This window comes from Capra hircus, chromosome 20 (genome assembly GCF_001704415.2).
Source record: "Capra hircus breed San Clemente chromosome 20, ASM170441v1, whole genome shotgun sequence".
Taxonomy (NCBI): domain Eukaryota; kingdom Metazoa; phylum Chordata; class Mammalia; order Artiodactyla; family Bovidae; genus Capra; species Capra hircus.
This window is the reverse complement of record NC_030827.1, coordinates 3,091,426-3,117,138: the sequence shown is the minus strand read 5'-3', so window position 1 is coordinate 3,117,138 and position 25,713 is coordinate 3,091,426. Positions and strand designations below refer to the sequence as shown.

General features: G+C 36.4%; 1 protein-coding gene across 1 annotated transcript in view; it reads right to left on the bottom strand.

The window, feature by feature from the left end:
* RANBP17 (RAN binding protein 17) overlaps positions 1 to 25,713 on the bottom strand; it is a 356,127-nt gene that overhangs the window by 91,955 nt on the left and 238,459 nt on the right. The window contains exons 15-18 of the mRNA XM_018065634.1: positions 15,752 to 15,825; positions 14,645 to 14,725; positions 5,340 to 5,403; positions 5,139 to 5,247 (exon numbers count right to left, since the gene is read on the bottom strand). Of these exons, the coding sequence (XP_017921123.1) occupies positions 5,139 to 5,247; positions 5,340 to 5,403; positions 14,645 to 14,725; positions 15,752 to 15,825 (328 nt within the window). The remainder of the gene's footprint in view (positions 1 to 5,138; positions 5,248 to 5,339; positions 5,404 to 14,644; positions 14,726 to 15,751; positions 15,826 to 25,713) is intronic.

Below are 25,713 nucleotides of genomic sequence, written 5' to 3'. Positions count from 1 at the left end.
GAATGCTCAAACTACCGCACAATTGCACTCAACTCACATGCTCAAAATTCTCCAAGCCAGGCTTCAGCAATACGTGAACCGTGAACTTCCTGATGTTCAAGCTGGTTTTAGAAAAGGCAGAGGATCCAGAGTTCAAATGGCCAACATCCTCTGGATCATCGAAAAAGCAAGAGAGTTCCAGAAACACATCTATTTCTGTTTTATTGACTATGCCAAAGCCTTTGACTGTGTGGATCACAATAAACTGTGGAAAATTCTGAAAGAGATGGGAATACCAGACCACCTGACCTGCCTCTTGAGAAACCTATATGCAGGTCAGGAAGCAACAGTTAGAACTCGACATGGAACAGACTGGTTCCAAATAGGAAAAGGAGTACGTCAAGGCTGTATATTGTCACCCTGCTTATTTAACTTATATGCAGAGTACATCATGAGAAATGCTGGGCTGGAAGAAGCACAGCTGGAATCAAGATTGCCGGGAGAAATATCAATAACCTCAGATACGCAGATGACACCACCCTTATGGCAGAAAGTGAAGAGGAACTAAAAAGCCTCTTGATGAAAGTGAAAGTGCAGAGTGAAAAAGCTGGCTTAAAGCTCAACATTCAGAAAATGAAGATCATGGCATCTGGTCCCATCACTTCATGGCAAATAAATGGGGAAACAGTGGAAACAGTGTCAGACTTTATTTTTGGGGGCTCCAAACTCATTGCAGATGGTGACTGCAGCCATGAAATTAAAAGACACTTACTCCTTGGAAGGAGTTATGACCAACCTAGATAGCACATTCCAAAGCAGAGACATTACTCTGCCAACAAAGGTCCGTCTAGTCAAGGCTATGGTTTTTCCAGTGGTCATGTATGGATGTGAGAGTTGGACTGTGAAGAAAGCTGAATGCTGAAGAATTGATGCTTTTGAACTGTGGTGTTGGAGAAGACTCTTGAGAGTCCCTTGGACTGCAAGGAGATCCAACCAGTCCATTCTGAAGGAGATCAGTCCTGGTGTTCTTTGGAAGGAGTGATGCTAAAGCTGAGACTCCAGTACTTTGGCCACCTCATGCGAAGAGTTGACTCACTGGAAGACTCTGATGCTGGGAGGGATTGGGGGCAGGACGAGAAGGGGATGACAGAGGATGAGATGGCTGGATGGTATCACCAACTCAATGGACGTGAGTTTGAGCGAATTCCGGGAGTTGGTGATGGACAGGGAGGCCTGGCGTGCTGCAATTCATGGGGTCACAAAGAGTCAGACACAATTGAGCGACTGAACTGAACTGAACTGAACTTCCCTTTTTATTCAAGTCGTTTACTTGCTATTTCAAATTTTTCAAATTTAAGCTAGAAATATTTTCAGGTGCCAATTACCTATTAGAAGCCACAAAGGTACGTGGATATTATGCTACCTTCATCCCTAAAGAGAAAACCCTGTCTTAATGTCCATAAACACCATTTTAATATTAGTACCCCTGTGATCATGAAAAGTATGACTGCTTGTTAAGAGTCTGAGTATCTGAGGAAAGCACTGCTCACTCAGATCCAATCAACAGGCTTCTCATCTGAGTAGTTCAAGATAAAGTACAATCATAGAGTGTCCAAGGAAAATCAACTATGACACTGAGCAATTCTAAATTTGTGGTTGGTAAAAAACTTAATCTGCAACTAACAATATTTAGTTCTCTGCAAAACAAAAAAAAAGGTGTATTGCAGCTCGCTCCCACACTTCCCCTCTTTAATATTTGTCAACTGAATTCACCTCCACTCAAATTAAACAAAATAGAAGGTTTTTATTTATTCAAGTATTTTACACTGAACAGCTCCCTTGAGGTTCTCCATTTACTGGCTTGGGTAATATTATCTTTCCTTTAGTTTATTAGATTGACAAAGTTAATTTAAAAATAACCTTGGGAACTTTAAGTGATTCTTGGAAGGGCTAACATGCATGCACATATGGTTGGCCACTATTCTTTTCTGTATGTATGTTATCTCATGAAGGGTTCTTCTTACATTAGTTTTTATAATTTCTTAAAATAAAAAAATATGTTGCCAACATAAAAATCGTCTTTCTGATGATGAAATGCTTTCAATTCTGTTCTTCATACAAGTGAACATTTTGTCTAGTTTAGCCAAAGAGCAATTTGATAAAGTGGTACAACTGTTTATTGTCAACACCCCCACCCCCATCATTTTAATCTGAAATACAACCTGGGGCACATAGCATCTAATTAAATTCATACAAAGTACAAATTATTGAATAGAAACCAAAATGCATTTCAAAGTAAATACCAATTAATGTGACACCCAATTTCTTCCCCCTTTTAAATCACTCCAGTGTGCATGGCTTACACACAAAGAATATTCAATTTCTTTGTAAAATTCAATTAGAATATGCTTTATATTTCAGTCCAAGAATCATGTCCAATGCTCTGCAAGCAGGTTGGCTAGGCATTTTTTCTATGTGATTTTTTTTTTTGTTTAATTTGAGAAGAATTCTCATTATCTAATATTTCCCTCATTCAATACATGGATCTTTGAATTTGACAACATCACTATCTCTTTTTTCCTTGTTTTCATGAAAGTGAGCACCCAACAGAAAACTATAAAGCCATATATATAGGGATACTGATAGCAACATCTAGTCAATCTAGCTTGTGAGACAGGCTTCAAATAATAAAACTGTGTTCAACAACACTCAACAAATGCTTGTCTATAAAGTAATAACTTGAACAGAGAGCAACAAGTGACTCATCAAACACAAAAGTGGTCAAGTGTAGATAAACACTTGCAAAAGCTATCAGCCACTTGATTTGTTTTGTCTTCGAGAGCCCAATTATCAAACTACTCCCAGAGAGAGACCATGGCAGGCAGAGCTGAACTCAGGAGCCAGGACGATGGCATGGTGTGTCCTTCACTCACCAAATACTAACTGAGCACCTACAATGTAGAGACACTGAGACTGGTACTAGAAAAGATGAAGAAGGCAGAATCTATACCCTAAAGAAGGTCAACACATTTGGGGAAGAAAAGGAACTCTCGTTTGTAACAAGGGAAGGAAGCTCTGGCAATATTTACCACAAATCATCACTTCATGCTTATAATATATGTTTAATTATTTTTAAAAGTGAAAAAACACTAGTAAATAAAAAATTTCTTTTCAAACAATGCACAAGTTCCCAGAGCACAGCTGATATTGTTTTTACCTACTCTCAGATTTAGTTTACTGACACTGAGTATCTGTTTAACTTTGGTCTCCCTGCCTCTTTCAGTCTGTTTGACAGGGCATTAAAAGCATTTTTAAGGCTTAGGAAACAAATTAAGCCTAGACAAGGGTTTCACTATCTCCTTTAATGCTTGGACAATTGTGAAGGCAAGGAGGCTAGCTCCGTGAGGGCAGGGGCCAGTATGTCTCACTGGTCCTTGTCTTGTCCTCAGAGCTCAGCACAGGGTGCTCTCTAAATGATTATGGAGGACGATGACAAAGAGTCTGGACTGCTCTTCTGCTCTCCAAGGCAGCCGCTGAGAGGTAACGCAGGCCAGTGTGCAGTGTGTGAAGCTGTCGCTCAGATCTCCCATTTGCCTAAGGTAGCAGATGATTGGGTTTTGCATGCCTGGTTTACACTCTTCAAATATTTATAGACAGTTTTCTTTGCCTCAAGCCCTACTTGTCACTTAGCCAAGTTATACATACATGGTTCTTTTAATCTTTCTTTAGAAATCAATCCCACTAAGCTCCTTAATCATTCCAGTTGCATTTTCCTCAACTTTTGGCTGTTTGTCTTTCTGGTAATATATTCTGTTGAAATGCATGAAAATAACATAGATGTGGAGCAAAGAAGGATTTAGTTATCTTTGTGTTACAAGGGTCAATGCCTTTTATGTGCAAAATGAAATTATTTATCCCTTTTCTTTACATATGATCATGTTTTAAAAAATTCATATTTAAATAGATGGATCAATCAATACATTGCAAGAGAACGGAAGAAAAAGTATCATCAGTATTCTTTTCTCTAAGGGTGATACTGTCATTGATTTAACTCTCTCATGTGTCTATAAACTGATTAATTTAACCTGAAGTATCCAAATATGGGGGAAAATGGGATTCCAGATGACGTGGTCAACACAGAGAGGCTTAAGTACCCATTCTAAGGTAGCTATCTACTTATGGATACTTCTAACTTGTAGCTTTTCAAAGCTAATAAAACAAAACAAGTTAATTTTTCCCATTAGGAAAATAATATAGTAAGGAAAATTTCAAATTACCAGAAAAGAGGAAGTCATCTATAGTACCCTACTCAAAGACAATATTTAACATTTTTGAAGAATTTCATTTTAAGACTTTTTTTTTTTGATGAATGTTTCTTTTCCCTCCCAATAAGCATGCTCAACATCATTTGCACAGCTTAATACCTTACTTTTTTGCTTATTATAACAAAATTTCACATATTACTTTGTCTTTGAATCAAAATTTCTAATGACTACAACTATTCCATCAAGTAAGTAGATCTGGCTAACTTTATAACTCCCTGTTGTTGGATATTTACATCATTGCCACATTTCTCTAGATTAAATGCCATTACAAAGAAAATCTTTTTTATTGAGCTTTTCTGTATTTAAGATTACATTTTGATTTGTATAGCAGTAAAATTAATGGATCAAAGCGAAAGTCTTAGTCACTCAGTCGTGTCTGACTCTGTGTGATCCCATGGACTGTGGCCTGCCATGGTTCCTCTGTCCATGGAATTGTCCAGGCAAGAAAACCGGAGTGGATCGCCATTCCCTTCTCTAGGGGATCTTCTCGACCCAAGGAGAGAATCCAGGTCTCCTGCATTGCAGGCAGATTCTTTACCGTCTGAGCTACTAGCGAAGTCCCAAAGGATCAAAGGATACTCAGAAAATAAATTTTGAAGTAAAGAATTAACACAAGTACTAAGTGAAGTGAAAAATAACACCTTCTATACAAAAATTTGTCTTTTGGCTCTGAAGCTAATGAGTCAATGCTCAAATATTAGAAAGCTGTAGAAAAACTGTCAAAGATGGCAAATTCCAATTAGTTAAATATGGTACCCACAAGTATGACACTCCTTCATTCACACAAATATACTGTCGATCCCTTATTAATTAAGCTTAAATTCTTAACCTTACCTAGATCTACCATCAGAAGACGAGTGAGGGCTGTGTAGAAGGCCGTTCGGCATCTGAAGTCACTGAGACTGTAACTGCCACTGATGCCAAGAAAGGGGAAGTGTTCACTCTAATGAAAGCAAAAGAGCATCCAAAGTTACTAATGCTTGACCTAAGCTACCCAGAAAACTCTAGTCATTAATTCAAGGAAATAAGACTCACCGTGTGATTTTTTAGCATGAATTTCACGGCATCTATCTTCACAAGTTTTTTTAAAAGGATATAGGTAATAGACGTTAAGGAATCTGGGGAAATATGATTGCCTTATCAATAAGTAACAGATCACAAAGTAACACTGAACTCTAATGGCATCAATTTCTATTTATGATGAATAAATATTATCTCTAAAGAGTTTTATTCCTATAGAAATGCCTTCCACTCTGTTAAGAATGATAATCCATTATTAACCAGTGCAATTACTTTTCCTATCTTATACATATTCTAGTTATGGAAAGAAAGAATGAATTTTATAATTAAGACAAAAACTTTTTTACTATTAGAGCCTTGATAGTGGAAAATTAAAATTGACCCTTTTTACATTTTGGGTGTAACTTGAGAACTTCTTTTCACTTAATATTATTTCATAAAAAATAATTATGAAAGACCCATAATAGGCTATCAAGAAAGAGAAAATTATTCAGTTCTAAGAAACATGAGCTTAGTTAGTAGAAACCTAAGGAAATTCTGCTTTAGATGAAGAAAATCGGAATACAATTAGGAGGATGTAGCGACCACAACTGTAGGTCCTTAAATGCTGAAGTACAGGTTTAAAGGAGCTAAAATTTCTTATATGCCTACTAGGTGCAAGGCATTATGTATCTGTTAACCCACCTAATTTTCATAATTACATTGTTAAATATTATTCATTATGTTTAATCTGTAGATAAGAAAACAGAAGCTCTGAGAAATTAAGTTACTTTTCCAAGATTACGTCTCTATGGACTGAGACTGCTGACATTTGACCCGAGGTTTGACTATAAAGGCCATGTACTTTCTACTGTACCACATTATCACCTGAACAGTTCAACTCAGAATGAGAACAGAGTTGAAAAACATCACAAACATGATCCCAAAGCCTAAATAACTTCTGGTTAGTGCCATCATCAAAGAAAGGCTGAAGTGGGTTCTAAGAACACCAATTCAACACACAGATACCCTCTGCTCTTACTTAGGGTTCATCCTAGTTCTGTGTTTTCTGCTCTGTGGGCACCTGTGGGGCATTCCTTACACACTTACACATACCTTTCTTCAAACCATAATGATCTTACATGCTTCCAAAAAATATAATAATAATCTTACATGGTTCCATTTGTGTCCCAGTGAAAACAATGGCTCTTTTCCTTCACATCATCTCCAAATGCAGACGTCTATTAACTCTATACACTGGCACTGATGAGCCTAATTTTAAATGTTAGTCACTCAAGTGTAGGTATAAGAATAGAAGACCAAAGTTAGGAAACCTGGGCTTTCAGTTTGACTACACCATTCAATCAGCTGGATGAGCCTGAGTATTACACTCTGCTCTCTTAGCCTTAGTTTTCCTCTTCACCAAATGAGGATACAGCCAAGCTATCCTGGGCTGTGAGGATCAGATGATGTACCTGTCTTTGCCAATTATAAATCATGGAGATGACACAAAGAGGCAGAGCATGAACATTTATACAATGCTTACTACTTTCAAGGTTAATTCTCTCAATCCCATGAGATAGATTCTCAAATGAGGAAACAAAGTATAAAAACGAAGTTAAACTTTCCAAAGACAGGCAATTAGTATGATTTAGATTCAAGCTCCTCTGACTCAAGGCAACCCATTCAGGTGCAGATTAAGCAACTGCGTATTTTGCTTATCTCCAAACTAGACTGTACACTTTCTAAGGGTAGTGGCCGCATGTACGTGTTTTCCTCAGTGCACTGCTCTCAGTGGGTGCTCGATGCACTGTGGGTTTCCGGCAGGATGAAACGAGATCAAGGTTGATGGGCAGCAAGGCTCTCCTTGCTTACAAAGAGGCACACCTGGTTTTTTCCAGTGTAAGTCACTGAGCAGAAGAACTGCCACTCAAACCCCACTCAGTTAAACGGGGGTAGGGGTCAATAAGCTAAGAAATACCTTAAGTAATTACCAAATACAATTCTCTTAGAATTGCAAAGTTAAAAGTGACAGGGTCTATGGGTAATAAGAATGCTGCCATTAATAGGAATCTTCCTGTCAGTGAGGCTAATAAACAGCAAGTCATGTTTTGACAATAGAATATTTATGGTAGCAATAAACAGAACATTCACAGGAAGAACCTCATCTGCCAAAGACACATTTTCTGCAGAATTGCATCTGTGCACTTTGTACCCAGGCCAGATTCACTGCCTTTTAATTACATTCTAAAGAAGAGGATTAAGAATGATTTTTAGAAACTTTTTTCATTAAAGAAAAAATGAAAGTTCATCTGAATACTTATATTTCCCTTTAGGAATTCAATTCAAAGCTAGCCATGGCCCTTACAAAAATATATAATTTTTTAAAAAAGATAAATAGATACACCGTCTTCATAATTTTCATTCTTCCCTAAGAAACTACGATTCTTGTAAGCTGCACCATTTTGGTTGGGTGGTAGTACCAGATTAGATTTCAGAGGCCTATTGACAACAGTTCATAACAGTACATGTGGTTAATGGTGGTTAACAGTAACAGTAGTAGAAGTCTAGGAGAGTAAGAGAATTTAATAAAAGTCACACATGAAACATATAAATGGCAGAACTTTTGGATTCAAATCCAAACTTCAAAGGTCTGTGTGACTTGAAAGTATAAGCTCTTTTCACTAGGCTAAATCATATCCATTCAATTTGAAATATGCCAAATGATTCCACAGAGATCACTAGCTTTTTGAGGTACAAGTGAAACTGGAACTAGGCCCCAGAAGGTACAGGGAAACTCCTTTTTTAGGAGGCATCAATTCATTAATGAGCCTTCATGACATTCAGGACTGAGCAAACTCCACAGACTGGCTGATATTAACTTACAAACAAAATGCTCAGAAAATCTGTCTGTTCCCATGTGGTTACAAAAACGCTGATGGCAGTGAAGATGGTCTCACTGATAGTTAGCTGGGGCAAGAAAAAGTTGAAAGAATGGTGTATCTTAGAGATGGTCAAAAATTTGAAAAAAATCTGTATCTTCAGAAGAGAAGAATCATCTAACTGAGAATGCCCTGGTTTTTTAAGTTACAGGTACCACACACTTTAGCAGCTAGTGGGCAAAGTAGCACCAAGTATTACTTCAATTCATGGCAGCAAGTATTTACTGAGTAATACTGTATTTCATTAATCCTAAAACATCATTGATTATAAAGAATATCATTATTATATGCACTACTAAGAATGTTTTAAGATATAAAATTATAAAACATTTTATTTTCATAAGTGTTAAAATGTGATGAAATTTCTATTTCAAAATCAAAGTACTGTATTAGATGCATGATATTCACTAAACACAAGAGGGTGGATGATGGTACTGATCGAGGCAGTTATGTAAAAGCCATACATGTTCACAAACATTATAGATAGAATTAGATCCTGATGATAGAAGAGAGTTCACTGATAAAAAATTACCTGATGGAAATTACTGCAGGTATGATAGGTATATAGTATAATTACCGAAATATTAGTGATTTCAAAAGTAGAATTATGCTCATGAACTGTACTCGACTAAAAAAAATCCAAACAGGTATAACCAAAATGAAGCATCTTAAGGGATACTAATAACTGCGTGTAAGGAATAAGAGTTCAGTCACTTACAGTTTAGTCACACAACAGGAGAGGTAACAATATGGTCTAATGTCTGCTATGTGATGAAGTTTTGAAACTATAGAGAAAGGAAACAAAACAGTCCTAATAGCTAATAACTTACAGTTTAATAGGAGAGAGGACTAGCCAATACTAGGCTATATTATATTTATCCCCAGAAATACAGACAAGAACTAGGTGTCTAAGAACACTAAGAAAAAGAAAAGGAACAAAAATGAAGCATTTAGTAGCATCTACCATGTGACTGGGTCAGTAAGACCAGGTACTTTATTACTGTTAGATAACATAGATATATTGTTACATATTTATTATATTATATGAAAGTGAAAGTCGCTCAGTTGTGTCCGACTCTTTGAGACCCCATGTACTATACAGTCCCTGGAATTTTCCAGGCCAGAATACTGGAGTGGGTAGCCTTTCCCTTCTCCAGGGGATCTTCCCAACCCAGGAATCAAACCTGTATTACAGGCGGATTCTTTACCAACTGAGCCACCAGGGAAGCCCTATTATTTAATCTTTACAAAATCTTAAGAGATAGATAACATTCCCTTTCTACAAATGAAGAAACTGAGCCGTAGAGAAATTAAATGACTCCTTCGATTTCTTTCAGTTAACACAGTGACTAAGGATTATAATTAATAATTACTTCAGGATGGCTCTACCAAGTTTTTAGTGAAACCTGAAAATTTAAGAGACCTAAGTGAGTTATAATGGGTCAAATGAAGAGAACAGCATATGTGGTGACTCAGTGAAAGATAATGAAGGGTATCAAAAAAGTGAAAATCGCTCTGTCGTGTCCAGACTCTCTGTGGCGCCATGGATCGTGGGCTGCCAGGTTCCTCGGTTCATGGGATTTTCCAGGCAAGAATACTGAAGTGGGTAGCCACTTCCCTCTCCAGGGGATCTTCCCAACCCAAGGATCGAACCCATGTCTGCTGCATTACAGGAAGACTCTTTATTGTCTGAGCCACCAGGGAAGCCTGAAGGGTATCTAGGGGAAGGCAAAATAAATTTCTTTGGCCCAAGTATAAAGTACAAATTGGGGTTGAGTTGTGGATCAGGAAATTAGTTTTGGGAACTCAATACGTTCAGTTCAGTTCAGTTCAGTCGCTCAGTCATGTCCGACTCTTTGTGACCCCACGAATTGTAGCACGCCAGGCCTATTAAAAAACTCAAGTTTAAACCAATAATTTTACTTTGACCCAAGAAGCATGTGATTCTGGGCTTTTGGGAAGTGAAATGATCAGATCAAAATAATACTCAAGGAAGGTAACCTTGTAAAGCATGAATCTATAAAGCACTGAGATAAGGCCTGCATAAGTGGGCTACAGAGGAGGAACAGAAGATTCTCACAGTTGATGCTAGTATAAAAACAAATAGAGCAGATTAATTATGGGATGACTTTTCCAAAGATGATGGAGACAGCAAACAAAGAAATACATCAACATTTCTTTTGATGGGAAATGTTAATAGAAGTATGCCTGAGGGATGTAGCTGAAACTAGTTTTATTTAACATTCTGAAAACCATCTGGAGATGGTGATATTCACTGAAATAAAATGATACATTTTAATACTGTTTCACAAAAGCAGAATTACGACTGTTTATTACTAAATATTTCCTGTAACAGACATGTCCACTTTTACTTCCATCCTTTCCCCCTACTTCATACTAGACTCTTGTTTCATCTTTCATCTTCTACTCTTTCCCTTTGCCCCACCTCATTCAGGATTCACCAGATCCTGGTGTACAGGAACTATGGGAGATAGTCTTAGAAAGTTAGTCTGCAGCCAAATGGAAGGAATTCTTTCTACAGCAGATAACTTGAGCCAGCTTCATGGTTTCTGAGTTTAACAGACTACGCACTTGCACAGAGTCCTGTGGTTATAAAGGCCTCTGCTTGGTTCAGTGTTCTGCTGCTGGGGACTTTAAATTCTTAATCATTTATGGACAATGCACACCACATTTTCATTTTGTACTGGGCCCTGTGGATGAGGTATGTGGTCTTGCAATAACATGAAGAAGTTATTAATTCTAAGAATTGTTGAAGTTCACATTATCAATAGGGTAAAGTGAGTCTGGATAAATTCATGAATTAATGTAGAATTCTTAATGAGGTCTGTTTTTAAGAAGCTAAAGACTATCTTTTGGGTTTTCTCAAACCTTTGAGGATGATGTAATAAGGGCAGCTACCAACAGAGGGCCTAACAGAAAATGAAATTTCCTTTCTCATTATTATCTATCTGAAACTCAGAGACATGCAGGCAACTGCTATAAATCTGAGTAAACAATGAATTGCAATAGAAATGTTGATCAATTATTTTTCAAAGGAAGAAAAACTTGAAATAATGATTAAAAACCAAACAGAATTATGAATGAAATGTGACTCTTCCCTCTCTCTCAGCATTTAAAAAAAGTAAGTTTATTTGATGGCTCTCTATGACCCTTATTCTCACTCCAGTTTTCCAGGCAGCTTCCTTGTCCTAATCACTTAAACACTCTTACATCTTTCCCAATTAGACAGAAACCAGAATTTATGGCTGGAAAACATATCAAAGCAAGAAAAGGATACCCAAGTATTAAACCTAACTGTGAAGGGTTGCCCCCGGACAGAGTCATTTCAATCCTGTGTCTGTTAGAAAAAGCTATTTAGAATCTGGAATTATTGAAATTTAACCTTAGAAAATTAAAAAGTACATTAAAAAGTTACTAGATATGTTTGCTAAATTTGCCGTATATGCCACATATAATGAATCTGCTGGGAGAACAAACTTTCTCTCAAAAAGGCCAATGGATTTTAAAGTTACAACAGACTTGCTAATTTAGAAAGCTTCAAATTTACCAACAGAAACCTTGGAATAAATGCAACAAGGGCTTTCCAGTTAAAATCTGGGGACTTAACACAATGGTAGCCTCCTCACACACATTATTATTTAGAAAACTAGACTATTTCTAAAAATGTCAAATCTGCCTTTTCTAAGTGAAGACAAATTTCTTCAGAGAAGATTCTGTAGGAGAAATATTCAGATTTTCTGTTGAGGACATTCAGTTCTATTTTCTAATTAACTTAAGGCAGAAGTCTTCAAAATATGGTCCATGAGCCACCAGCATCAGCTGAGAACTAATGAAAATGCAAATTCTTAGGCCTCGGTCTAACACCTGTTAAAACAGAAGCTCTGGGGGTAGTGGGGCCCAGTAATTTGTATGTTAACAAGAACTTCAGAAATTGTGACTATCACTAAAGTTTGAGATGACTGCCTTAGGTAAATAAACATGAGGCTTTTTAGTACTTCCTAAAAATGAGAACCTTTGTGATTTTAATTCCTAAACAAGCAGTCAGATAGAAGAACACCAAAATTCAGAGACTGGCTTTGAGGACCCAAACAATGAGTAAGATTCACCTTGAAGAAGATAAAAATACAAAAAACAAAACAATAATTATTTGAAAACATGCATTATAAAAGTAATAAGGGACATTAAAAAATTTTACAGTAAGATGCTTTTCATTTCTTTGTTACTAGCATTTTCAATACAAATATTTTGAATATTAATATATAAACAGATTTCCATTTATAAAGGTCAGCTGGTGAAGATTTTTATCTTGCATAACTGCTTCTATCGCTGAGCCATCTTATTTTTAACACAGAAATAACATATTGCTTTAAAATCAGGATTTAAAAACACATTACAATAAAGAAATCGATTAGAAACAACAAAACATGCATTAGGTAACCAGCAACTGCACTGAAATAGATACACCACTCACATATTCCATTATGTAAATGAATTCAAAGATGTTTCATGACTGATCAGCTAGAAGGGACATAATGATTTATAATTCAAATAACTGAGCACTGAAATCAAATTGAGTTAATATATATTTCTAAATATGCAAACCTGAAATAATTGTTAAAAAATATAAATCAATGTACCCAAGTTGAAATTATGCCCATCCCTTGGTTTAAAATGTTACAGCTTTTAAACTTTTATCTAATAAGCTTTTAGAAAATATGATTTTTTATTAACTTCAAAAAAGAGTGCTCAAAAGCAATAAGTGACTTGCAAAATAAAAGATTATAGTCAGGATTAAAGAATATATAAAAGATGTAAATGATAGGAAAGGATTTTAAATAGCAGATACAAATAAATTAGGCTTTATGTAAATTAAACAAAAAAAATACAAATCAAATTAATTTTATATTAGATTTCAATTTCAACCTAAAAAATAGGGTAAATCTAAACACAGATATGTGCTATAAAATAACACAGGCTTCTTTCCAGATAATATGTTCTCAAAGTAATACATTGTGAAAAGGCCAGAGTTTGCAATACTAGGAAGTACTTATAAACCACTTCATATGTTAGAAATAAAGAGTATTTCAGCATTATTATTAAAAAAATACAGGTTGAGTTTTTTTTTTAATAAGAAAAAATACATATCTTAAAAAGCCAAAATGACCACTGGAATTGGGTTGTACATCACTTTCCAGTAAAAAGGAAAAACAGCCTGGACAGGTGTAATTTATCATTTTTCTGATTTAATATCAAAGAAATATATTAAAATAATAAAAAGAATCCTGAAATCCTCAAAATTTGTAGTGATAAATAGCCCTCCCTGTCTTTATTGCATTATACCTACTAACAGAAATATTGCATGGTGGATTTTGCCAGACAAGGACGATTATTTTCCAATAAAAAGTTGCATATTAAATTCCAGCACAAAAGTGGGTGTCTAATACTTTGGAAATCTTTTATGGTTTGCCAAGGAACACAATTTTAAACTTAACTAATACAAACATATTCCTGGAGTGAACCCACGTTAAAGATTTCTATCCAATGCCACCCATTTTCAGAATGCTGTCTTTGTATCAAAATATCAGCTAATCTTAGTGGTTAACTAAACTAACACTTATTTTCCACAACTCCTATATATTTGATAGCTAACATATAAAAGATAATCAACATGCTTCTCTCTCATTGGTAGAAACATTACAATGCTATCAACTATGGTCTAATAAGAAAGGATGATTCTGGTTTTGGATTTTAAAAATCTGGTAAAGAGAGACCCAACCATTTAATGTGTAATGGGAAATCTTATTTTAGAGTAAACAAGATGTTGATTTGGTAGAGGAAATAATCAAGGAAGTGGTCAAAAGCCTTATAATTCCCTTTCTGTTACTCCTTTGTGCCTCTTAACTAGAGAAAATAATATTCATTTGAACTGAAATGAACACTGAAGAAATACTGACTCTTAGGAATTCAGTTTTTATAAAATAACAGCTTTTAGAATATACTGACCTTCTTAAGATTAGTTATATGTGTTCTTTTAAAACAACACTATCCTGACAGTTATGAAAAATCATGGATTAAAACATAGGTGGTTGCCCACTTTCTTATGTACCCATTTGTAAACCTGGGTGGGTATAAACGTAACTTTTGCTAGTTAGAAATCTATATATCCATATAAATTCAATTGTGACTCTAAATAAAATGTTTCATATTATGTAGCTAATATAAATCTTTCAAAATTATGCATTTATAGATAAGGCTAAATGAAATGCTTTTTACTTAAGAAAAACACTTGAAAAATTATAAACAAGGAAAATACCTGGCCAACAGAATACACTTGTTAGGTTTGTTTATGTACATTATCAGATATAGTAAAAAGGATATCCAACAGAAAGGTCATTTAGGAACTGAAGCGTCCTTGAAATTACAGGCTCACATCTTCCCCAGTATTTAAGGTTTGTAACACTAAATATGAAAAAAAAAAGTTTTTAATTATAATTAAGGTATTTGCTTGTGTAGGGAGAACATGGAAATACACATTATTCATGTAAGTTGACCTACATCACAAATACCTCACGAAGTGAGTTTAAATACCAATGGAACATGTTCTCCTCTTTTTATTTCATGTTCAAAATTATACACAATCGATGAACAAGCAACACTGTTCTCCAAATGGTCTATTATTCTATAATATTTTTGTAAATTAAACTTGCCTAAATGTTTCACAAAAGAAACATTAACTTTGTATCCAAAACAAACACAGTAGGGAGTGACAATAGGAATTTCAAAGGAAGTCAAGTAGAGACTTAACACTTACTGCCAAGAAACGAACCATCAAATTTGGGGTTCCAAAACTTACTTCTTGTGATCATGTTTGTTTATCTTGCTTTGTTCTCTGCAAGTAAGACAGTGCTACCTATCTGTTACACAGAGGAAGTAAGGTGTCAAGTGGAGGCATAGAACCTTTAGGCTAAGTGTACAACATTATTTCCTGACCAGAAACTAGTTAATTCTACTAATATTACAAGGCTAATTTAAGGACAGGTTCCAAGAACATGTCTCTGATAGCCATAGGTTTCTACTGGAATCAATGAATGCCCTGTTTGAAGGCAACCAAATCTCTCTCAATGATTCCAATTTGTAATAATCTCTTGAGTTGGTCCTTAAAATTGAATACTTTGTTTTTAATTTAAAAAAGGCTGCCCATCGAACTGAAGCTCAACAAAGTCTGTAAACTTCTCAAAACTATGTTTTGATACTGCATACTGCAGCTGTATGGATACCCTGACAAATAACAATGCCCACTGGATGGTGAATTTTAAATTTGTGAAATTAAATTTCAGATAAGAACAATGCTACCATCCTAAAAGCAAAGCATAATTTTAAAAGTCTATTATTAAAAATTAATATTTATGAAGATATTTAAGCACAGTAAAAAGGTCAAAGCAATACAACAAAAGAAAAAATCAAAGAACCAAAGCAGGGACTCACATTTTCGTCATGAATGTTTCTAGAACATGGTTGTCATCTGTTATTCCTAAGACTTCTGACATACGGGCATACACCTGCATGAAGACATTTAATTGTCAAAAACGTTATCATTAATGTATATTTTCTACAGACTATTCAAACTGAATAAATGCAAAGATTTAATACACTGTTGTATCCACAATGATGCAGGGAACAAGTGGGGAGAACAGAGTAAGAAGTTTTAAAAATTTTTTCTAACTCCTCTTTTTCTTCCAGGAAGCACTGCCCTTAGTTGAAATATATACACACCCACAAAAACCCACATTCACCTACTAATTTTAGTCCCAGCATACCACAGGATTTCTTTTTTTTCAAAGTGGTAACAAACTCATCTCAAAGATGGGCTGGAAAGTAGAGTGCCTCAATAAAAGATTCCAACATTTAAAAAATTTCCGTCTATTCCAGGTTTTGGCAAGCCATCAAATAATTCAGGATTATGTTAGGCACTTATAAAAATAAGGATTACAAAAATAAGAGGAAGTTAAAGAATTTATAGAAATTCTCCTCAAATCTCTCTCAACAAGTTTCCCCAAATACAGAGATAGGTCTTACTTTCCATGCTGAGACTGAAATCCCAGACTCAGGGATTCTCTGCTGAATACACCGGGGCCTGAAAATCCACTAAGCTTTCCATTAGGGTGTGCTGGTTGCAGAGTTTGGGGTGTAACATTTCAGTCCCAACCCCAGCCACCTTGAGCTTATAAATACATATCCCACTACAAGTGGGAAAATGCCACTGGCAGCCAATGGAATATTCCCTAATAGCCTGGCAAAGCTGAGAGGTGGGTTGACACCTTCACACTCCCTGATGCTCTGGTGTGATTCCAGGTTATCTCTGCCAGACACCAGCTGTATGGGATTTCTCATCTCTGATTTGATCCCCTGTGATTCTGTTCTCTTACTTTCTCCTGATCTGCCTGTTTCCTATGGTATGGCAACTAAGCTTTCACTTATTCTGCCTTTTGTTTTTCCTATGTGAACACTACCTTGATATAATGTCATCGGTTGTGAAGGTGAGATGGAAATCACAGGATACCACACATCATCCAGAGTTACATGGTAATACAGGGGAGGAAAGTGGTCCAATTGCAGAGATCTCATGTTTGGCTTTTAAATATTATTTAACGAGAAGGTTGTGTTCCAAGCTTCTGACTTAAGTCCTATGACCAGAAGCTCCTCAGGCCAGTAGAGTGAATCAGGGGGAGAAAAAGGGGGAAAGGAGGGGAGCAGGTGAAAGAGGGGGCAGAAAGGTGGAGAGGAGAAGCTGGGGGAGAGAGAAAGAAAGGAAGATGAAGTTTCAAACTCCTGTTAACTTCTGCTAACTTCTGAGCCCTAATTAAAAAGCGTTTCAATTATACTATCTGTGACTTTGCTCATGAGAATAGGCCTTCATCTCTAGTACGAACAAAGCTATCACTGTTTTGAAAGATGTCTGCTGGAAAGAGGGAGCTAGGGAGAAAGAACCTACAGAAGTTAGTTCTCATCAAATCCTCAATCATCAGAAAACTTTCAGCACATAGAAGGCTCCAAGGAAGAATGGTTGTAAAAAGGGAAGTGTCCCTTATCTCAATGTGATCTAAAATCTCTCGTGAATGGGAATAAATTGGGTCCCTTGGAAAACCTGATATCGATATGATTATGGTACACAGGGCCCTTCACAACTTGGCCCCAACCTACTTCATCTTCTATCATTTCCCTCAACTTAAAGTCACAATGCAATACTTATGAAATCCTGAAACTTGTCATGCAATTACAGAGCTCTATATGTTCACAAGCTGTTTATTTTTTCTGAACCATCCTTCTTTCTCTTCCTCTGAGTCTCACGCAGAAGTCATCTCTGAATCCTCCTTCCATTTCCAGGTTGCACGCCCCTTTATGTTCTTACAGTTTCCGGTCCATTTCTCTAGCATGGTGCTTTTCACACTATAATTATTTGGGTGTCCGTATCTCCTACTACCCTCTATTTTTGTAAAATAAAATTTTACATTTTCAAGATTTTATAAATGCTATTTTTATGGCAAAGATCAAATTAATTTGATTTTGCCCCATGCTACACTAAATAATAAAAACAACAAAAATGTGATTTAAAACATTTAAACATATTAAAAATATTTTTAAATTGATAGTTCCTATAAGGAAGTTTTCTGTTGTGTCTCTGGCATTCAAAAAAGAAAGAATCTAAGCAGGCATGTCTACTGTGCTCTGTTGTCAAAACAGCTTCTCAAAGCATCAGATATGACCCAATAAGATGCTAAAAAAACAGTCAACATTGACACATGGCAGTGCTTTAATCCACAATTATCCTTGTAACTTGCACCATTCCTTTTATCATCCATTAGCTTTGATTCCCATTATCCCATCTAGAACTGTGTCAACGCTTTTGTCCCTAGGGATTTCTCTCCACTACTAGGATCTGACAGTCAAGCTTGAGTACTAAACAGGATCATTACCTCTTAAATCCACTTATCTGATCTACTGAATAGTAAATTGAAAAGCTCATTAAGAGCAACAATCTGATTTGTTTTCACGTGTGACAGGGTCATTTAAAATCAATGTATGATTACTGCATTTCTGTTAAAAGACCATCTCACATTTTCCAGGGTACCTTATCATGAATTCAGAGAGCATGCAGATAATATGAAAATGTCTTTAAACATTTGAAATGCAGTTATACCATTCAGTTCAGTTCAGTTCAGTTCAGTTCAGTCGCGTCCGACTCTTTGCGACCCCATGAATCGCAGCACTCCAGGCCTCCCTGTCCATCACCAAATCCCAGAGTTCACTCAGACTCACGTCCATCGAGTCAGTGATGCCATCCATACATACACATAATTTGGGAGTGAAGACTAATTTGTCCAGTGAGCAAATATCTATAAAATTGTTTATCATAAAGCACAATTCAGTGAAAGCTTTCTATTGAAAAAGTTCTAACACAGTATTTGGGGATTTTCAACATTTTCTAAAACTTCTATCACTTCACCCAAAATAATTTTTATAACAGCAAGTAGAAACTATATCACAACACATACTCATTTTAAGGAAAAATACAGGAGTTGGCATAGGAATGAAAGAAAAGGAAAAAAGCTCACTTTCAGTTCATAGAGTCCTAATCTCTTATTTCATAATCAATTAAGATAATTTGATCATAGTGAAAACTAAGCAAATATCTAAGAAATAAAAGACTAATAAGCCCATTTGTGTTGCCTCTCTTTCTCTGAAGGACACAGCGAAGCTGCATAAATCGTTGCGCCTTTGGCTGCACGTTGCACATAGTCAGAGGTGCACACACTGTCATCTAGTTTTGCCTGTCCATCTGGGCCTTCCTTCCTCTCTTCTTTAATGATGCAAGTTTTCTATTAGACTACAAACTCCCTGAGGACAGAGATGATACTCTTTCATCTTGCATCCCTATTATTCAATACTGTTGATATAACAAAAATGCACATTTTGGCTGATTCCATTTCATTCATAATTATTTTAACAAAAGGAAAAAACAACCAAAAAGAGTGTCTTTTTATACAAAGAACTTTTTTTCTGTAAAAATAACATATTCCAAATTCTACTCACTCAGGTGACCACTTGCAAAATTTTATTATTTAAAAAGATGTAGTTTTTAAAGATTATTATCATTTTTCAATTATTGTCACCCTTCAATCAAGGTATACTTGATTTACAATGCTGTGTTAGTTTCAGGTATACAGCAAAGTGATCCAGTTATACATAGAGATATATATATATTCTTTTTCAGATTCTTTTATAGATAATTACAAGATATTGAACATGGTTCCCTATGCTATATAGTAGGTCCTTGTTGTTTACTATAGAAAGAAGTAATTTCAATGCCTTAATAATACTTCAGGAAGAAGCTCTCCTTGTAGATTCACTAAGAAGAGCTCTCTTTCTTCCTCTGGATACTCAGAGCATCCATTGTTGCAGGCCGGTTAGTGGCACTTCTCACATAACAAAATATCATCTTGCTGTACTAATAATTTTCCATGTTAATATGTATTTCGTCCATTACTTCATGCTGCCTGAGGCCAAGGAAAATGTCTGTTTCTTTTTACATCTCCAGAAGTACTTAGTACACTGTCTGGATAAACTTAGCAACACAGAAAAGCATAGGTTTTGGTCCCAAAGATAACTGGATTTGAGTTCTGCCACTAATTAGGTGTTAAAATCTCTGAACCTTGGTTTCCTATTTGAAAAAACAAGAATGATAATAAGACCTACCTTATGGGCTTTGGGGAAGATTAAATGATGGTACCTAACAGAGCCTGGCATTTAGTACTGTCCAACAAATGCGGCTTCCCTCCCCAACCCCTTTCAGGGACCCCTTCTAATGTAGACATGTGCTCAATCGTGTCCGACTCTGTGCAACCCCATGGACTGTAGCCCACCAGGCTCCTCTGTCCATGGATTTTCCAGGCAAGAATACTGGAGTCGGTGGCAATTTCCTTCTCCAACCCTTTCTAGTATATGCTAGTATTGCCAGCTACTACCTTTCCAAGAGAAAAGCGATTACATAAAAAGTAGCAGAATGGTTAAGTGCTTACCTTGAAGACTTTCACACAGAAAAAAAGTGAAAACAAACAAAAAAACCCCGTAAAATTTGTGTTAACTTTGAAACCTTTCTGTATGTTCAATCAATTAACACACCCTTGTCTCCATGTTTATTTATCTGGCTGCTTCAGGTCTTAGTTGCAGCACAGGGGATCTCTGTTGCGGTACACGGGCTTAGTTGCTTCGCAGCATGTGTAATCTTAGTTCCCAGATCAGGGATTGAACCTGGGTCCTCTGCATTGAAAGGCAGATTATTAACCATTGGACCACCAGGGAAGTCCCAATTAACACATTCTAATCATGGTTAGAAATGGCATTTGTTAAGAGCATAAAGCTTCAAATTTTCATGATACAAAACCAAATTATTTCTACTTCTAGATAGTCATTGTCTTAGAAGCTAGGAATATTACACATTTTAACCAGTCATTCATTTCTCTGGTTCTTGAAATACAGGAAGTCATTAGAAATGTAAGAAATTACCATTATTACAGACATAAAAAGGCATGCTCCTAAAACACTGTCTTAATATGTTTTCTTACCTCTATTCATTTTACTGTAGAGCTTCTTTTAAACTCAAGAAAAAAGCATTTGGATACATGTATAATGCTTCAGTGACCCAATACATTCTTTAATTTCTAAACTAACCAAGTGACAAATATTGCCTGAGCATATGCAGGTACTTGAAATGATCTTAATCTGGTTTTTAAAAAAGAAGCCAGACAAGATAAGAAAACCAGACAAGGGAATACACACACAAACAGCAATAAGATTTTGAGCTATAAATTTAATAAAGAACAAAAGCATGCGCTGTGATAATTTTTTAAATTGCCTTTTTTTCCAATCCTAATCCTTGGTCTTGGGTATCTGCAGTGTTGTCTCTTAACATTCTGGTTATAACTTTGAAGAAACTAATTATGTCAATCCTTAAATTTGAAGTAGATTACAGGACTGGGAAACCCAGAATATTAGTTCCTAAAGGTTGTATGGATATATAATGACAGTCACAGAAATTCAATAACAGCCCTCTATGAAATGTACTCAAAAGCACCACATGAAACAAATTAAACAGAACAATGAATCTCTCATTCTGCACAAATAAGAAAATAAGAGAAAACACTGGTTCTATAGGTTTTCATAAGAGTTGTTATAATGAATTAAGATTCTGGATAATGAATCTTCAGAAAATTACAATAAGTTAATACCCTTGGGCCTTCTATAAATGTTTAAGATGTTATAACTTCGCAAAGAGCTTTTATAAGCAGGCTCAGTGTAGAAAATTAGTAGTGCTGTGGAAATCAACAAAATATTTTGCCACCAGATGATATATTTCCTGAACCAATTCAGTATAAAAGAATTCACATCCAATAATACAAAATTGATACCATAAAATTTTAAAAACTCAACAATTATCAATTTTAAAGTATTGTTTTAATCTACTGAAATGACTTATAAATCAAGATTTTTAACTGAATCTAATTTGGTAAAACAAAATCTGTCACTGGAGAGGATTCAATATAATAAAAACATTAACGTTCCTTAGAAAATAATTTTGGAACTGAGTATGAACTCACTTCTTATGAGTAAGAAACCAATTTCCCCATTTTTTCTCAGGCTTCAAAGTGCCCTTGAGGCTAATGCAGTGCTCTCTATATGAGACCCATTAAACAGAAGGGGAAGGGAGGGAATAAAAGGAAAGGTATAAGAGGAAACTAATAAGAGTATTTAATGACTTGGATCTTAGCAGTTTGGAACTAAAGATATTGAGCTCTCTTGTTAATGTCTGAAGCAGAATAAAACATAATCATCACAAGTAACTTGTGACCAAGAGAATTAATGGTACAAGAATCATTGCTGTATATTAAATACATACACTTAGTGATACTGAATAGAGCCACGTTAACCTTGGCTAATTTCTCCATATCATTTAAAGCAACAGCACAAAATAAGGACCAACATTAGGTAAAACAATCTTTTGCCAAAAGTTGATTTTAAAACCATAATTTATATTGGAAACCAAGCAGCAAAAGATTAGGAATCTGCTTGCCTCATTCAGTTTGAATACAGAATGACATCTGATAAACAAAAGCTGGTTATGGAAAAATAAAATAAATATGAATGTTAAGAATTTATTTCAGTTATAATATCTGAACCTACCATCTGTGGTGGCCATCTTGCTAAGGGGACATGTACCTAACAAATCTCTTAAGAGGCGTTCCCAATCTGCTTGAATAAGCTATTGTATAAGAAAACTTGGAGCGATCACTTTGGCCTCACATTTCCTTCGCTCCACATCCTGTAGCACAAAGCATGAACTCAGCAGGCTGGGGTGCAGGGCTGCCTGCTGCCTTGTGATAATCCCCTCTCCCAGTAGGGGCCTCCACTGATGCATGGCTAAGAACATGCTTCCTCTTTTGCTTGCACCCCAGTGGGGTTTCCATTCCTAACTTGGGCCCAAATCCAGACAGCTAAGGAAGGGCTCCAGATGCTGCCAGAGAGAATTTTGGATTAGTTTCTAAACAAACATTTATCATAAGGAGGGGTACAGGTACAGTGTGAAAGCCAGTTAATACTGATAATTTTGGAGAAATTCTTTTCTTCCCACCCATGACCAGATCTAAGGTCTAACTACCACCTGTTCAACAGAAGCTGGCTGTTTGCCTCATTTTCCTTCAGGGAGCCACTGACTAAGGATCTCCACCAGCATGAACCTAATGTCTCCCGACAGGCCTTCACTAGCCAAGAGGGAGCTGGGTCGAGAGCACCAGCTATTGGTCACAGGACACACAGTCCACAGAAAGACTCCTGTGGTGCAACCAGCTGAAAGCCAACTAGAGAAGATGGGGAGTGTACATTTGTCCTGACACAGCTTTGCTCCTGCTGGCTGCCAACTCACTCCATATCTGGGGCCAAGCTTCTGTTAAACTAGTCTTCTGTGGCTAAAGCCATGGTAAAGTCTAGGGTAAATATATTATCTTTCCAAGTTCATACAATAAGAGGCTAACCATACCTATGGCACAAGGCTATGAGAAGAAAGCTTGATTAATTTAGGTAGAAAGTTTTGAGATCATAGTTTAAAGGGGGCATTTCAGGTTATTTCATTTATAATTCTTGGCATTAGCAAATTTATAAGATGACATGATTACATTCTGGAGCAAAGAACTGATGCTAGATAAAGTCTGTTAGAAGGTGGGGAATTGGGAAGTAAATGATTTTGTTTAATCCTTTATACCTTTCAAAGGTGGTATTCAGAAACATATTCTGGTACAACAGATACATGTGCTCTAGATACCATTCAATTAAGAGATGCTATTCAGCGTAAAGTAATACAACTTTCTCCTTTCAGGTATGAATAGAAAGTGTGTATTAGTTGCTTAGCCGTGTCCGGCTCTCGTGACCCCATGGACTGCAGCTGACCAGGCTCCTCTGTCCATGGATAGCTGGCTAGAATTGGCCACTTCAGAAGTGTCATAATCAAGAAACCTAGGCTGTCTTCACACTATACAATCACACCCACAGAGGTGTCACAGTTAACCCTGCTTATCACCTGACTACTGAACGTTTACTTGGTTATAAGACATGCACACTGTAGGATTACACAGTGCCAAAAAAAAAAAAAAAAGGAATCGAGACAGTGTGCCCCTACACTTATCGCTGTGGATGTGCCTATTTTAGTAATAAGAGTCTAGGGCTGTGGTGAGATAAGCATAAAGACTGGTGATCCTCCACAATAACGAGCAGCTCAACTCACCTTAACTACTTTCCAAGCCTTCTCTGGAACTCTGGACACATCACTCCTCAGGCGTACAACCTAAAAAGCACAGAGTTTAGGGACCTGCCACCTGATTTCAGGGATAAGGGAAGAGCAGAAGGCCTTCCCAACTTTAGATACAAGGAGAATGTGGCTCAGGATCTTTGTGGCTGTCACTTAAAATATTCATGGGACTTTGATTTTATTCTGGAGGCTATGAGCAGAGGCATAGTGAAGTGCTGTTCAAAGCCGGGATGTGGTTATATGGGTTACAATGGACTTGCTTCCATGAAATAATTCAAGAAACCAATTATTAAAGGATAGCCCTAAAGAAGAACAAATTATAAATAATAACTGACAGAACTATTTTTAAGGATCTCTTAGTACTGTTGTTTCCCACAAGGCACTCTCATTATGCAGGTGTGGCAATGGGGCTAATGATGTAAGGAGGCCAAGTCACCTTCTGATGGGTAAAAGTACATGTTTAATAAATGAAACTCATTTCGGTAGTCATTTAAATCATACTGAGTTTTCCACCACTTAATCCAGCTCTTGCACACAGACACTGCTTCCATATTGCCTCTCTGAAACATGTCCCATTTCCTACATTCAAAACAACTTCTGTACTTTCCTCCCACTCAGCTCTCTATCCCTCTAGGAAGGGCAACTGACACAAAGAGTAAAGGAATAACAGCGCAAAGAATAAACAAGGCTACCAATGACTGTATTTTTTATTACTCTTTCAAATCAGCTAGTTTCATCTTTTTATTACATTCTCAAACTTTACTCAAAAACGTTGATCCTATAGTCCTTTGTATCTTTTCCTTTCTGTCTCTCTCACTAGCCTAGGTAGTGAAAACTTTAGCTTACCCTAAATGCAATGGATCAGAGTTCCCCTTCTGATGTCTTCAAACACTAATATTGGGGTTTCTCTGAAGAGGCAGTACCTGCAGCAGGCTAACTACTGCCTCCATCTTAGCCTTCCTACTGAACACTTTCATGTTGAAAATTAGCTACAATGTATGCCGAAGTCTAACTGGTGAACCAAGAACCAACCAACCACGCAGCTGCCCAGGAAGAATATTCTTCTCTCAGTAAGAAGACAGAAATGAACAAGCTAACCCAGTACATACTTTAGGTGGCTCCAACCAGGAGGAAACACAGAATGCACATGCAGTGCAATGCATGGGGGATTCTGCATGAGACTGCTCCTTCCGAGTCTAGCACAGTGCTTGGCAGGTAAAAGCATTCAATAAATATTTTGATTTAATGAATCAAGTCTATGATTCTAGTAAAATTAGCTAGTCTCTAAGAGTCTGTTTCTTTATCTATAAATGGAAAGAATATCACAACGAAAATATCACAAATTAGAAAGCAGTCCAAGAGCGATTCTGAAGGCCAAGACTAGTTGGAGTCTACCAATTACTGAATGATTTAAAACAAGTTGCTTACCCTCTACACCTCAGTTTCCTCAAATATAAAAAAAGGATGATACAGTAGGACCTGATTCACAGGATTTTTGAGAGGGCTGCAGTAACTCACACATGTCAAGCGCTTGCAGCAGTCTGGGCACATGGCAAACCCCACAAAGAAGCGGCTATCATCGCTGTCGCCG